General features: G+C 44.2%; 1 protein-coding gene across 6 annotated transcripts in view; it reads left to right on the forward strand.

Annotated features, from left to right (window-relative positions):
* anks1b (ankyrin repeat and sterile alpha motif domain containing 1B) overlaps nucleotides 1-14963 on the forward strand; it is a 169154-nt gene that overhangs the window by 117069 nt on the left and 37122 nt on the right. For all 6 annotated transcript variants that reach the window (XM_028422409.1, XM_028422381.1, XM_028422373.1 and 3 more), the window contains 4 exons: nucleotides 6971-7632; nucleotides 8017-8139; nucleotides 9825-9894; nucleotides 12209-12315. In XM_028422409.1, the coding sequence (XP_028278210.1) occupies nucleotides 6971-7632; nucleotides 8017-8139; nucleotides 9825-9894; nucleotides 12209-12315 (962 nt within the window). The remainder of the gene's footprint in view (nucleotides 1-6970; nucleotides 7633-8016; nucleotides 8140-9824; nucleotides 9895-12208; nucleotides 12316-14963) is intronic.

The raw sequence follows: 14963 nt of genomic DNA on the forward strand, positions 1-14963 counted from the left end.
TATACGTTTTTAGGTCCAAACTGAGGACCTCAAACCTCCTCCCAGATGGGCATGCCCAGTAAACCTCCTATGGGAGGCACTCAGAATGCATCCTGATTAGATGCCTCACTTGAGACACAACATGCCTCCCCCTTTTGCTCCGTGCTTCTGAACCAAAATCATGACATTTTGAAACTGAAATCCACCTCAGGACTTTCCAATTAGCGTTAATTAGCTTTCTGTGTTAGCATCATGTTATCGTGATCTTATTGTGATTATGAGTCTTAGTATTTCTATCAAAGCCACTGCTGCGCCTGATCACAGCTTCACAGTGCAGCCACAATAGCTAGAGACTGTTTACATGTGCTGTTTGTGTGTTTGTGTGTCTGTGTCGCCATAAATAAAAACAAGTACGCATCAAAATCATCAAAAGTACATGAACGTCGTTCCTTGTTCCTCTACTTTGTAAGACCATATAGCCATTAGCTGAACTGCTCTCCTCTCTCCTCCCGTCTGTGTTTCTGTTCAAACCCTTCATGCGACTTTGTGGTTCAGATTTGAATAGAAGGACCTGAGGTGATGATGAGTCATGTTTGGAAGCAGTGAGCACACAAAAAAGGCGCACACAGACATCCAGACTCACAACTGAAAATAACACAGATGCACAGAGAGACTGCTGCTGATGACATTCATCTTAGTCTTCATATACAGTGCTTTGTATAAAACCTATGAGCACAGCATGATCTACTTCCATACAAAAAGCATCACAACAAGGAGACATGAACTGTCAGAAGACATTTAAATAATAGGTTTGTGACTCTCATAGACTGGTCATTGTACAAACAAACTGCAGTTCCTTAATTGGCCACTTGAGGCAGGTTCCAAAACTGACTGATTACTTTTTAAATCATCAATAATAATAGGGAAAAGGCTGCTGTGATTGATAGGTGGGGGCCATCAGATTCTGCTAGCTGCCTGCTGTAGAGACACTCACCCTCAGTTTTGCTGATGCAAATGATTACCCAGGTATCCAGGTTGCTAGGTGACAGGAGCACCCCCCCACCTCATGTCGCCGGGTTCGACCTTTGCGGTTCCACACTTGTTCAGCTTAAAATGAAGGATGAGCAATATGAAAAGAATCATTTCAATGATTTTTGAGACAGAGTTTAATGCATTTCTGATCACCTCTTGCCGACCTCTTCTGTCTCACACACCGGCGTCACTCCCGTCTTCGGGAGACTTGAGAAATGGGTTACAGCTGAAGGAGAGCCAGTTGCCGTGGCAATAAACCCTTTACATACTTGAATTAGAAATGAAAGTGTAAATTCAATATCTGCAGAGTGGCCCCTATTTTCCTCCCAACTGGGCATGCCCGGTAAACCTCCTATAGGAGGCATCCAGAAGGCAGATGCCCAGACTGCCTCTGTGGGTTCCTATTAATAGAAAAAAAAATCCCAATGTTTGAGCAAAATGACTCATATTTTGAGTTTTAGTCCTTCTGAATTCATAAAGCTCCACAGACAGCTCCTGGAATATGAGGCTTTTGTAAAAATCCCTGTTGTTTAGGTTCACAGGGGTCAAAGCTGCCCTCATTAATAAACACTCGTTCCCATTTGTGGAGACTGATGAAATCAATCCTGCGTCAGACGAAGGCTTTCAGGGCTTTAGCTCATGATTGTGACATTTCCAACAGCACTTGAATGGGGCGTTCCCGCAGCACTTCTCATAAAAGTCATTCAATTTCCTGTTGCCTTAACACTCGTACAATCAATCGCCCAGACTTCACTTCCTGTCATCAACAGTCCTGTGGTGCCGTTTGTGTGGATGTGGCTTTTGTTAGCATAGCCTAGCGCTAACCTTATGTTAGCTTAGCGCCTAAGGCTCAGGGAGCCGATCCTGATTTTGTGGCTCAGTCTTTAATCTCAGAGATGACTGACAGTTCAGATATTACTCTGTAGTTTTTAATAACAGTCAGCACAGCACCACAAGAGACGGAGCGACGAGCACGCCGCTATCAGATGTTTGGATCGTCTCCCAGCCTTCTCCTACTAACACACACACACAGAGGAACACACACCGGTGTGTGAGAGGACGGTGTGATGTTCGTAGACACGCTCTGCTGTGTTTAGGCATTATCTGCAAAAAGATGATGGCTGCTTGCTGAGTAGTGTCTCTAATAATAAGTTCCATCTGATCAATTTTTTGGATGCTAATGAATTATTGCCTGTGATAATCAATATTAAATGAGCTAGCTAAATGAGAAACACAGCTTCTAGTGGACCTTGAGGATCATCTGGCTGTACAACAGCAGATTTTCAGATTTTTCTTTCTGCTGACATGTAACCTCCAGCTGTCATTTTCTTTCTCCCTCCATTACTCAGTCTTTCATTCTGTCTGTCACTCCCTTATTTCCACTTTTACCAGCCTGTCATTCACACTGCTGGTCAGCCTACCGCAACCTCACTGACATTTGTCAACCTTTCTTGTGCTGTTCGGTGGCAGCTCTATTCGCCTCAGCTCTACATCTTTTCCTCTTCTTCTGCCGATGGAGCAAACATTTCATAACAAATTAGGATATGTAAATTATGGACAATGTATGAAGCAAAACGTTGATAATATTAGCTTTCCACTTATGGAGCGGTATGAAGGACTGCAGACTTTAATTCCACCACTCTGAAATTCAATCTTCTGTCTAATGTGATCACACTGGGTGATTTCAGTCTGACTGTAGAGCTGTAAGCAGTGGTCTGTGGTGGTGTGGAGCCCATGGCAGAGCTGGGTAAGCACAGGTGTAGCTAATGATGTCAATTATCCCCGCATTCCACTTCCAGGTCTTTAATGTCATGTGCTCAGTGGCATCATGTGATCCCTGAATAGAACAGAACTAATCTGACACCATCACCAACAGAACTGCACACACACACACACACACACACAGAAAGTTTTCAAACGTCATGACACTGAGAACGTCCCTGAAGGAGCATGTGAGGGTTAATGTATGTTGCTTTTTGTTGGCTGTGTCCACCCTGATCCTTCATTAATATACAATGACTGCAGAAGAGGCCGTTTATAGTGATAGGCAGCATGATTTCAGTTTGAATTATAGACTTTAAGGCCTTTTTTTAATGATTAATATGCTTCCAACAACACTTGAAGGGGCCTGTTCTGCAGCTCTCACATGTAAATGATTGGATGTTGCCTTTACAATCTTTCAGAGATTTTCATACATCTCATTGCAGTTAACACTTGTTTATATTCAGTTTTTGTTCCTTCAGTTATCATTAAAATTTCATGAGCCTCGCGGCTCTGCTCCTTCATTACCACAAAGTCATGATACAGAGGCCACATTTAGGCAACAGTTTTTAGGATTTAGAGATTTTTAATGATATTTTTAATTAATTTATTTATATATCTTTTTTATTTATTTAGAATTTATCAAACATCTTATTTCTTTTTGTTTATATAATAAATGCTTTATACTGGTCCTTTCTTTGGTCACTTTTTCTGTCCTAATCCTGGACATGCTCTGCACTTCTTTAGGGTTAAATTATACTTCAGTATAGTGTTCTGTAGTAAAGGCAGGCCGACTGATGCTCATGAAATGATGCATTTCATGATTTTCTTTTTCTATAAATAGTGCTTAGGTACATTGAATAAAAGCTCAGGTTTCATATCTATTCCTCTCCCACCCACTCTGTTCCTCCCACCCTCTTCTCTCCTCGTCCTCTGCGGAGACGTGGGAGGAAGTACACAACTGAAGAGGTTTTACCTCTCAGTTTATCAGTCAATCAATAATGTAGATGTGTCTGTGCTGTGTTCAGTGACACAGACCACTCCATTCTTCACTGTATCACATACAAACACACTTATTACTGCTGCTGTGTTTGGATACAAGCACAGCTTATCCAAATACCAATCACGCTCTGGGCTGTGCTGCTGCATGCTGCAGCCTGTGTGTGTGTCTGTGTGTGTCTGTGTGTGTCTGTGTTTGTGTGTGTGTGTGTGTCGCAATAAAAATGCAGGTGGAGTGATGTGGCTCCTCTTTCACCATCTGACTCTGACATTTGCTGCTTTTCAGCAGAAGCAGGGCGGTGCCTGACTTTAAATGTATGCGGCATTGATTGTTCATTATCTTCGGATCCTCAGGTAAGACAAACACACACACAGACACACACAGAGGCCAGTCAGGTAAAGTAATAAAGGTGAAAACAACATAAAGAAAGAGCGATCGACTCTTATTGCAGAATAGGAAGAGAGGAGTGAAGAGTTTCATGCCTGAGCACTGCCAGGCGAGCGCTGTGTGATGTTTCCATCCTGTGATTGAGCTTCCACAAGCTGTTATTATGTCAGTATGCTTCAGCTGAATTTTATATTTCTCCAGAAACTTTCTGGAAATTATTGCTTGTAATTTCTCTGGTTTTTCCTCCTTCACCCTTTACTGTCAGCTCTTCTTCTTTTTTTCATGTCATCACAAACACACCTGCTGATTTTGATTGCTGTGTCTGACCACCACAAACACACACAGAGCCAGCCCCACTCTCCCGAAAGTCAGAGACTGGGGCTGGCTCTGTTGCCATGGTTACCGACAGGCTCACCTGTTGCCAATGAGTCCTTTAAAAAAAGAAGAGAAGCAAAAGGAGAGTGATGAGGAGTCACAACCCTCTTCTTCTTCTTCTTCTTTGTATTACAGGTTGTGGATGATCAGTTCGCATATGAGGCGATGACACTCCTGCTCTGTCCTGTGTGTGTTTTTAATGGTACCTGAAGAGCTTTCAGCTTGTGTTGGAAATTATGACATTTCAGTCTGTGTATGACTCTCCAGGATGACTCATGTTTTTCAGCCTAAATTACCTGAGAACTGTTAATTGGTTTGTTCAAAGCTCAGCAGACAGCAGTGAAAAATGCTACATTTACAAATGAAATGCCTTCTCTCCTGGTGGACTGGCGCTCAGCTCTTGTTCTGTCGCAGTGTGTGGAGGACTGCTTTAATCACAGTGATTTCAGTTAGTCACTCTTCTGGGGTTTTCTCAGGACAAATTCAGCCAAGTGTTGTGTGCTCAGCTGTGTGTTGTCTTATGTAATTGTTGCTTATGGAAATGTGGCTGGATGCACCCAAGGAAGCACCAAAACTGGCTGAGAGACTGTGTGTGTGCGTCTGTGTATGTGTGTGGGGCAGTGAGGGTTCACGCAATTATTCAGCTGACAGCTTTGATTACAAGACTGAAGCATTTATGTGAAAGTGGACAGGCACTGTTTCTGTTCATTCAAGCCTCTGTGATTGTGAGACTGTTAGGCGTGTGTGTGCGCGACAGAGAGAGAGAGATATTCATCAGTGGTTAGATTGTTTACATGGCCTGGTACACAATCTTAAGACACCGTGACAGGAAACAGAGAGAGAAGGGTCGATGCTGGACTTACAAAGACACACACTGACAAGACAGCTTATTATGTTGTACAGAATTATAATGTTGTTGATCAGAGTGAGTGTGTGTGTGTTTGGGGAGCATGGTGACCCATCGCTGTTTTTACCTGGCACATTTCTGCAGATGTCCTATCAGTGTTGTTAATGGGAAATGATGGTTGAAGACATATACAAATGGTTAAAACCACAGCAGAGTTTCATGGTCTGGGTCAGTCGGGGGTTTGGCGATACTTCTTCAGAAAAACTCCAGCATAAGTCCAGCTGCAGCGATTTTAAACTTTTAGATATAACATATCTAAAACATGCAACGCATACAAGTACTAGGATGCACTGCACTGGATGAACACTAAACTACACACTAAACCTGCTCTATGAAAAGCAGCAAGCCATGAAAGTTGATTTGATGTGTATTATCAGTGCAGACTGTCGCCCTCGTGGCTTCAGGTCACACGATAAAGATGACGACTGTGTTTTAGGAACACACACATCATTCTTTGGGTTAGCTTCTGTTAGCATCAGAAAGCAGTTTAACCAAAGGCTTTACCAGTCACATGTAGTTCACTAGTTTTAGTGAACAAAACCACAGGCAATTTTTGTATCTTGTCTTCAGTTACCATGGTTACAGATGTCATTTTCGTCTCTTTAGTTTGGGTAGTGGGAGAAGATGCACTAATACCAGGGAGATATAGCTTCCTCCTCCATCCTTATTTACCATGAGTGTGACCACATGATCCACCCATCCCTTTATATCTCTAATAACTCACATTAATTTGTTATGTGGTTCCAGTCACGCTGTGTTTAAGACTTAAAGTAAATTAATGAAGCTGTTCTGCAACCTGAGTCTCACGTGAAGGTGATGAAGATGATGCCCCTTCGTCACATATGGAGGAAATCAGTCTGATTTGTGCTCTGGTGAAGTGAAGTAAATAATCAAAGCAGAAGACGAGTGAATTGCGCACCTGTTATTTTGCATCTCATACCACATCTTTAATATTGTGACCAGTTGTGACCTTAGTTGCACGCACACACACACACACACACAGACTGACAGAGCAGACACTGATATGCATCTGCATTTACACAAACGCTGCATGGGGAGAATCAAAAGCAGAAGCTCTCAGCCGGCTGCACACAGACAGCGGGCACGCCTCTGAAAACAAGTCAATGGTCCGCGAGCTTCTACTGGGGAGTTCACGCATACGTGCACAAGTTCAGACACACAACATGTGCAGCCACATAGTGAAGGAGCAGAGGTGTAAAATCCAAGTCAGGAGTATTTTCCTCTTTCTATGGGGGAGCAGAAGATGTATCACCTCCTTCTTATCTTCCTATTTGCAGCTGTGCTTGTTTAGTGTGTTTGTTTTTTTAAGCTGTTTCTTCTCTGTGTTGTGTTGTTTAATCAGTTTTTTATTCAACACTTAAACATTATTGTGTGCTTTGTGCAGTCTGTGTAAATTTCTGTCTTTGTTTTTTTGTATCACAGTTGTGACAGGGTTATAATGTGTGTGCACGAAGCTCATCTGTCTGATTTAATGCTAATCAGTCAGTGTTTTTGTGTCTTCTCTGCAGACGACGGGCCTTACCAGCGAGACCCACCTCCTCCTCCTCCTCTTCTCTGCTCTTCCTCCAAATCAAACCCTCTGTTGGAGGATCGTAGGAAGAGCCACATCCCCGAGGAGTTTGCAGGCCTTCTTCATGGATCCTCCCCAGCCTGTGACCCCCCCGACACACCGTACCACCTTTACAGCCCCAAACCTTTCAAATATCCGTCCACAGACGTCCAGAGCAGCCTGCTGCAGACGCCGGAGTTCAGCATCGTGATTGGAGGAGGCCCCACTCAGGTCATCTCCAGGACAGCGAGTGATTCATCCCCTCAGAGGTCAGCCGACAGCCCCCAGAAGCCGCAGGTTGTATACCGGACTATCTTCCACACCAGGGTGAACCAGGACCAGACTCAACCCAAGAACTGTGAACAGGCAGATCCACCTCATGGATGGTCCACGCTAGGTCACCCGCCCTCGTGTTCCTCTGCACAGAACGGAGAAGTCCCAGAGTTGCAGGGGATCCAGACAGGAGGTGTACCCAAGGACGGCTGCTCTGGGGCCGGATACGAAGAGAGGGCGTGCACCCTGGGCAGGATGAGGTCCATGCCACGCAGCGTGCTGGACCTGCAGCTGTCAAAGTCTCTGTCCAAGTCAGATTCTAACCTGGTGGCTGTGTCTCCCATACAGGTGAGAGCGGCTGTTTTTTCTCCTTCTATAAAAGTTTCTATAGCACTAATTATTAATAAACATTTATGTAATTAATGCATCATGTGACTTCAGAAACAGAAAAAAAAGGGGTCCAGCCAATTAGATAAATCTGGGCCAGAGTGTTCCATGCAGTGCAGCACATTTTTGAGACTTAATTCATTCTTTGTGAATAAATCATCAATCTAAATCAGTCTGTTTGATGAACATGTTGCCAATACATTATGAAATATTAATCAGCACTGAAAGGACAGTTTGTCATCCAAACAGTTTGATCTGTTTTGTGTATTTAAAGCTAAAATATTTACCAAACTCTGCACCCTGATGGTGTCTCTTCTTGTGCGGTTGGTGTTTGTCTTGTCTTAGGAGGAGCACAGTTGGGGGTCTGGATCACGAGGCCAGGGGCCTGGAAGTCCCAGCCCACATGAAGGTGCAAGCCCTGAAGGAAGACTAGAGAGGACGCCCTCCTTCACTGCAGAGTGGGAAGAGGTGAGAAGAGGTTTTCCCTGACATAAGCAGCTCATTATCCAACATTTAGGCTCAATCAAGATTCTAAAGAAGAACACAAGACACTACATGTGTCCCCTCTGTGCACCTGAAAATGAAGAATCCCTGCAGAAAAGTCACACATCATGGCGAAGATGCCTTAATGAGCATCGCTATTTTTAAAATGATGTGTGTGTGAAAACCCATTTGTGCACGTCTTTTCACATTTACATGAGCATGTTCATTAATTCCGCAACACAGCTCCTAACTTGCTGATGGTGATGAATTACCATATAGAAATTTCCCACAATTCTCAGCAATTAAGGTGACCTTACTCTTTAATTGCATGCTTACATGAGGAAGAGATAAGATGGCTTCGGGGAAATGGTGGTGTGATGTACTGCACGGGGATTTCAGAGGAAAATAACAAAGGTCTATTTGTAGCGCACACTCAGGAAAGCATGTTGCACAAAGGACAGTCAGAAGATACACACACTCATTAGTGCAACAGCCTGAAAGCTAGTCCGATATATATGATGCTAATGTGTTCTTTAATCTGCTTTAAGTTCAAACCTTTGCTGATGTTTTTCAGATAAATATTAATAACCAGCAGTCAAATGCTGACACTTAAAACATTTAAATCAACACCTGAGCTACTTCTGATTCATGTTATCAGCACCAGGTGAAGCAAAACTTTTAAAAAAGGTGGTGCATCAGTAGGAAGACTAGAGAAGGGACCAACCTTAGCAGCAGCAGCAAAAAATTATAATCTGTGTCAGCATGCTAGTTAGCCTTCATCTTCTGGGAAGACTATGTAACTGTTAGATGTGGCTTGTTTACAATCAAAGTGGACCAATGATGCTTACTTACATCCAAGCTAGGTTAGCATTAGCTCATATACCAGAGGCTAAGCTACAATATCACACCTGCATTTATCCTCACAGAGAAAAGGTCTGCAGTGGTGCTTAAAATGTGCAACAACGGAGTCATCTGTGTTACTTTTATTTCTCTGTCAGGATACACTGTCATATTGTGTGGACAGTGAGGCAGATGCATGATGTCGGGCTGCGTATGCAAACTGACTCCCTGCTCTGTTGCTTTGTGCGGCCTGGTGTCTGCAACACTTTGCTGTGGTGCAGCTTATCGTGACTTGTCAGAGCGTCGCAAGTCTCACAGATGTGATCCTTTGCTCGCAGGGTTCAGGTAACAGCAGCTCCAGGCTTCGTGTGCAGTGACATGCAGAGTTCGCTGGCTGTTGATAAAGGCCACCTTCACGGTCCGTCAGCTCGTAAACAGTGTTTGTGTTTGTGGCCCTTTAAACACTCAGGTTTCCCTGACCCGCAGTAAGCCAGCGGTGCTGAAGGGTGCATGGATGTGCCCTGTGCAGGGCCAGGGATGACCGAGGTACAGCCACACTAATGAAGCCACAGTAACTCTCTCACTCTTCCTTCATCTCTGCTGTGCTGACTTCCACTCTCCCGCTCCTCCATGTTTTTTTTTTTTATTCACAGGGGGGACGGCTGACATTGAGCTGTCTGGCTGGCATAATGATCACGTTATGTGACACTTGGATCCAGAAATAGGGGTTCACCTTATTACTGGGAGTAACAATCCTTTGCAGGCTGTACATCCCTCTGACTCTCTCTCTCTCTCTCTCTCTCTCTCTCTCTCTCTCTAAATTTGTTCAGATCGACAAGATTATGAGCTCCATCGGGGCAGGAATAGGCAGCGGGTTGGACATCAAGAAGGACACCTCAGGTAAACTACACACACATGTGAATGAGGGAGGGTGTGTGATTAAATCTGACTGAAAGGAGACATCCTGTTAAATGATAGCACAGGTCTTATTCTTATAGTTTGGCTGCCATGTCTGAATTATGATAAGATAGTGCTCAACAGTAAATGTTGAACCCAGAGAACGTGCACACTCCACAGCTGACACCTTCATGCTAACCACTGCATTTAGATCAATGATCAGTTTTATGGATTTTTAGTCAATACAAAATGGCTCATTTTTCATTGTTAATGAAAGAATTATTGAATAGAATCAGCACCAAGAAACATGTTTGTATTTAGTAGCATGTTTTTACATTTTTGTGTGATACTCAGAAAATAACCAGCACACACACACACACACAGCACCAGCAGGGTGTTCAGATTGAGTCTTCCCTGGTAACATTTGCTGCTCCTGTGCTTCTTGCTCAGACATGTTCCTCCTCTGTGTCCTCTCACCTTCACACAAACACAACAGTTCCTCTCCACTGCAGGTTATAAGAAGTATCTTCTGCTGCTCTCAGTCCATCATTTCAGCCACGTTATCAATGATCGTATCAGTGTTTGAGGATCTTTTTCCTTAAAATTGTTTTATGAATAAAAATGTGTAAAAATTATATGAAACATTTGCAAATCATATTTTGACACCATCAGCTTTCAAATGTAGCGGATTCAGAGTTAAACTTTTCCACTTTTAGCCAGAATAGTAAACATAATAACATAATTTTCACAGCATTCATATTTAGAAAAAATCCATTTCTGTTTTTGATTATTGCTGTCAATTTATTGCATGATTGCTACTATTATCTGTTCTAAATTAGGTGGCAGCTCAGACACGATTTTATATTAAGGCAAAAATCAAAGGTTGGGAACCACAGGAGGGCATGGAGTGGAAACAGGCAGCAGTGGAGACACATAGCAGAGAGATGCTGTAATAAAAATGTATACTGCTGATATAAAATGAAGACCTTAGCTGTAATTTGTGGAGCTCTCTGAGTGAATGTGTGTGATATCTGAGGTCATCTGTGATGTAAATTGTAACTTTACTGTGCTCATAGAAACCCTGTTTTTTGCAAGGTTCTTCACCTGCGTACCTTTACTCCTCCTCCACTCATCTCTGTTTACTGCATCCATCCTCCTCTCCTTGTTTTAACTCCCCCACCCTCCACCTCCTGATCCCCTCCCCTCTCTGTGAATGCAAAGCTGCTTCTAACTATGGTTACCACATGGAGAAATCCATGTGCCAAAGCAGCCTCTAACCCCCCACCAACACACACACACACACACACACACACACACACACACACACATATAGAGTACATACGGCTGCATGCATGCAGTCAGCGTGGTTTGTGTGTGTGTGTGTTTGTGTGGGAGGGAGGGAGCTAGGCTAGCAGACAAAGAAGCTGGAGCTGTTGTGATGCTATTATCAGCGGAGAGAGCCAGATATATGTAGAGCGGCAGAGCAGGGGGACGATCGACAGTGAGAAAAGATAGACTGGAGGTAGGAGAGAGAGAGAGGGAGACAGAAAGAGAGAGAAGGAAGCAGGAGAACGGTGCTCTGAGAAAAGAGCGAGAGACAGAGAGAGAGGAGGCTGCAGAAGCATACAGATGAGAGTGGGAGTACTTGATAAAGAGAAATCTACAACGCAGGCAGCTCTCGCTCTTTCTCTCTCTCTCTCTCTCTCTCTCTCACACACACACACATACACACGCGCACGCACACACGCAAGCTCAGGAGAGCAGCCAAGCAAGCGCAACAGCTGAAAGAAGAGCGGCTGCTGCTACGCTGTGCACAACAAACACACAGCCGCTCGCGGATCTAAGCCTCTGGTCTCATCCATCACCCACCTCTGGCAGGATTTAACCCCCAGGACAGAAGGTCTTTTCTGGATACAACTTCCTGCTTCACCCTTTTCTTCTCCTTCGTCTTGTGGCTGGATTCAGAGAGAGCAGCATCTGGACGCTACACTTTACCCTCTGGCACCTTTGCATGCTGACCCACCCCCCCTTCTATCCTCACCATGCCTCGAGCCTAGCCTCCTTTTTTTTTCTTCTTCCTCTTCTCTCTTCACCCTTCTCTCCCTCCCCACCCCCCACTCCCCCCTTCCACCTTCCCTCCCTTCATTTTCCTGCTGCCTTGCCAAAAGACTCTTCAAAAGCATGGCGGGCTCCTTCGACAGCCACTTTGCCCGCCATAACATGATGTGGCAGTGCCAGCTGTCTCAGCCGGACTGCCGCTGTTACCGTGTGGATGGCTACTCCCTACTGAAGCGTTTGCCCCTCCACCCCCTCATAGGTCCCCGCTGTCCGCTGCAGTCCGTGGGCCAGTGGTTGGACTCCATCGGTCTGGTCCAGTACGAGAACCACCTGCTGGCCAATGGATTTGACAACGTCCAGTTCATGGTGAGTGTTTTCATGAGCTTTTTTGGGAGGAAAAGGAGGCGGCAGCGGTGATCCTAATGAGTTTGTGACAGGATGTTTGAGCTTTAACATCTCTCTGAAGCTTTGTTCCTTTAGGTGTAACTCCTCATTTTCTTTGCATCAGCGATCTTTTTCTTTATTGGGTTTTGTATCCTTTTCTCTCTCCTTCCTCTCCTTCCCATCACTGCTGCCTCTCCCCGCTGATGCCATGTGAGGTCCTCCCACGCACAGCACCATATCTCCACCACAGCACAAATCCAGCTCCAGCAACAAACTGCACACAGTCATGCTCACATTTGTACATTTGTGTGTTGAAATGATGTTGTTGTTTCATGGTTTTGTGCGCACAACCACCTGTAGCCTGCAGATCATGGTGCAAAGGCTTCATCTCCTCCGTTTGATCCAACAGTGCCTTTCTCTCTGATGACGTAGGAGGAGGAGAAACTCACATTTGGAAACTCTTTTGATGTTGCCGTATGTGTGTGTGTGTTAGTGAGACTGATATCATGGCAAGATAGAGTTAGTGAACAATAAAGTAGGAAATGAAGAGAAAGAGGGGAGGAGAGGGAGAAACTGCAGCAGAGGCAGAAAGAGGGATGCTGACGGGATGAGTTTCTCTGGAGTTTGCCACGAGTGAGGGGGGGGGGGTTTCACATGACATCCAGACACCTCAATTTGCAGTCTCTCTCACATCTACTGTATATGAATTTATGTATGAGTCCGTTCTGGTCCTCCACTCACTGTGACCTGCATCTGTTCCTTTAGTTACCCTGGCAACAGGATGAAATGACAGAATCTCTCTGTTTCCTTGTGTTTCTCCCACACGTGGTCACTTACTGGACAAACCTTTTGCACACATGCTCTGGTTTTAAGCACCAGTATATGAGAGAGAAAGAGGGCGCCATGTCTTCTCATTTATGAAAATTCATCAGTGACTAATGATCATTTTTGCATAATAACCAAACCAAGACAGCTTTTAATACACAGCAGCAGCATTCTTTCCTCGTCTCTCTCTCTCTGCTTCCTTTTTTCTGGCACTGTTGAAGATGTCAGGTTCTGTGTGGGTCTGTGTGACTCACATCTGTCTGAATATGTCTTTACTTAACAGCTCTGTTAAGTAAAGAATAAAAGAGTGTGTCAGTAGAACTGCTCAGCCATGGTGTCCACTGACACTGCACCTCAGTTGACAGCCCGTCCTTTAGGACTTTGGGTTTTCTCTCACTCGAGGAGACACTGTCTTTTACATCAGTGTGAGCTTTAGTCCATTCAGAACTCAAACATGTAGCTCTTTGTTAGTTATAAATGTGTGAAAGTCTATTTCAGGAGGCAGGAGGGGCGGTGGATGGATCTAACACCTAGCAGACCTTTACCCAGAAGTCCTGGGTTTGTGCCCCTCATATGACACATTCGCTTTATTTTTGCTGCATGACTGTCACAGACATCACTTCTATTTGAACTGGGTTTAGTTAAAAAAAACAAGGTTGTAGGTAAATACCGATGTGTGTCAGCGTGCACATTCAAAACTATGAGACTGTGTTGTTTTTCCACGTCAGTCTTATATTTACTTCACCAGGCTGCGAAAATAGTATTTTGTGCATAGAGGTCTTGCAGTGTATGAACCCTCACTTCAGTGCAGCTTCTCATTTTAATTGAAATATATCATATATAAGATTATCTTTGTCTTAAATCAGCATCCTGCTGCCTGTATGTGTTCAGAGCAGCAGTCACTGCAGCAGCAGTGAGTGTCCAGGCACATGTGTCTGTGCTCCTCTTATTTGCACCGCAGGTTTACCGTCACTAACAGTTTATGGCAGTTCTTCTGAGAGACTTGGGGATTTTCTGCTCTCGTGGCCTCTTGTCTAAAGATGATTCTTAAAAGCTTGGCCGTCTCCTCTGAAATGCCTTTAGATACAATTAATATTGAAAAGAGCTGAGATGAAACAGCCTTGCAAACATCACGGTGACTTCAAAGCGTCTTTTGTGTGCAGCTGCTCGCTCTGGGTGTGAAAGTTTTGCCGGTGTTCCGACTCGCCAAGCTGCGTTTTTATCCTCTTTATGACTAAACAGGAAGACATTTTGTGACCTTGGGGGGGGGGGGGCTCCACCTTAAATTGATATTAATGCAGTTGAGGAACAGGCTGCAGGGATTATGTTGGCATTTTCAGAGCTCTATTAGAGAATCCTTCAAGGAGAGAGTCGGGTCAAATTCATTTCAGCTCCACTCGGCAACAGAGATCCAGTTAAAGAGCAACAAATAAAAGCTTTTTGTTCTCAGGGCCACTTCAAGTTCATCTGTAGAACTAATTGGTTTGCAAATGAATTTGACCACGAGTCTGACATGTATCAGTGTGTGATATACCATCAGTATTCACTGCTAATGTGGGCCATTAGAGTGGGTATGCTGTCTCTTCACCAGCAGAGGACACGTGCTGATAGATTGATGGGTGGAGCCGTCACAAGTGTTTAATATGAAGGACACTGTATGGAGACTAAACATTTTAAATGACTGTACAGACTGTATGTGTGTGCTTGTTATCCCTCACTTTTATAGCTGCAGTTTATGTGAAGTGAGTTCATCTGAGAACCTTTTTCTGTAAAAGCAGTGAACCCAAACAGCCCTGCTGAAGGCC

This window comes from Parambassis ranga, chromosome 2 (genome assembly GCF_900634625.1).
Source record: "Parambassis ranga chromosome 2, fParRan2.1, whole genome shotgun sequence".
In the NCBI taxonomy this organism is placed as follows: domain Eukaryota; kingdom Metazoa; phylum Chordata; class Actinopteri; family Ambassidae; genus Parambassis; species Parambassis ranga.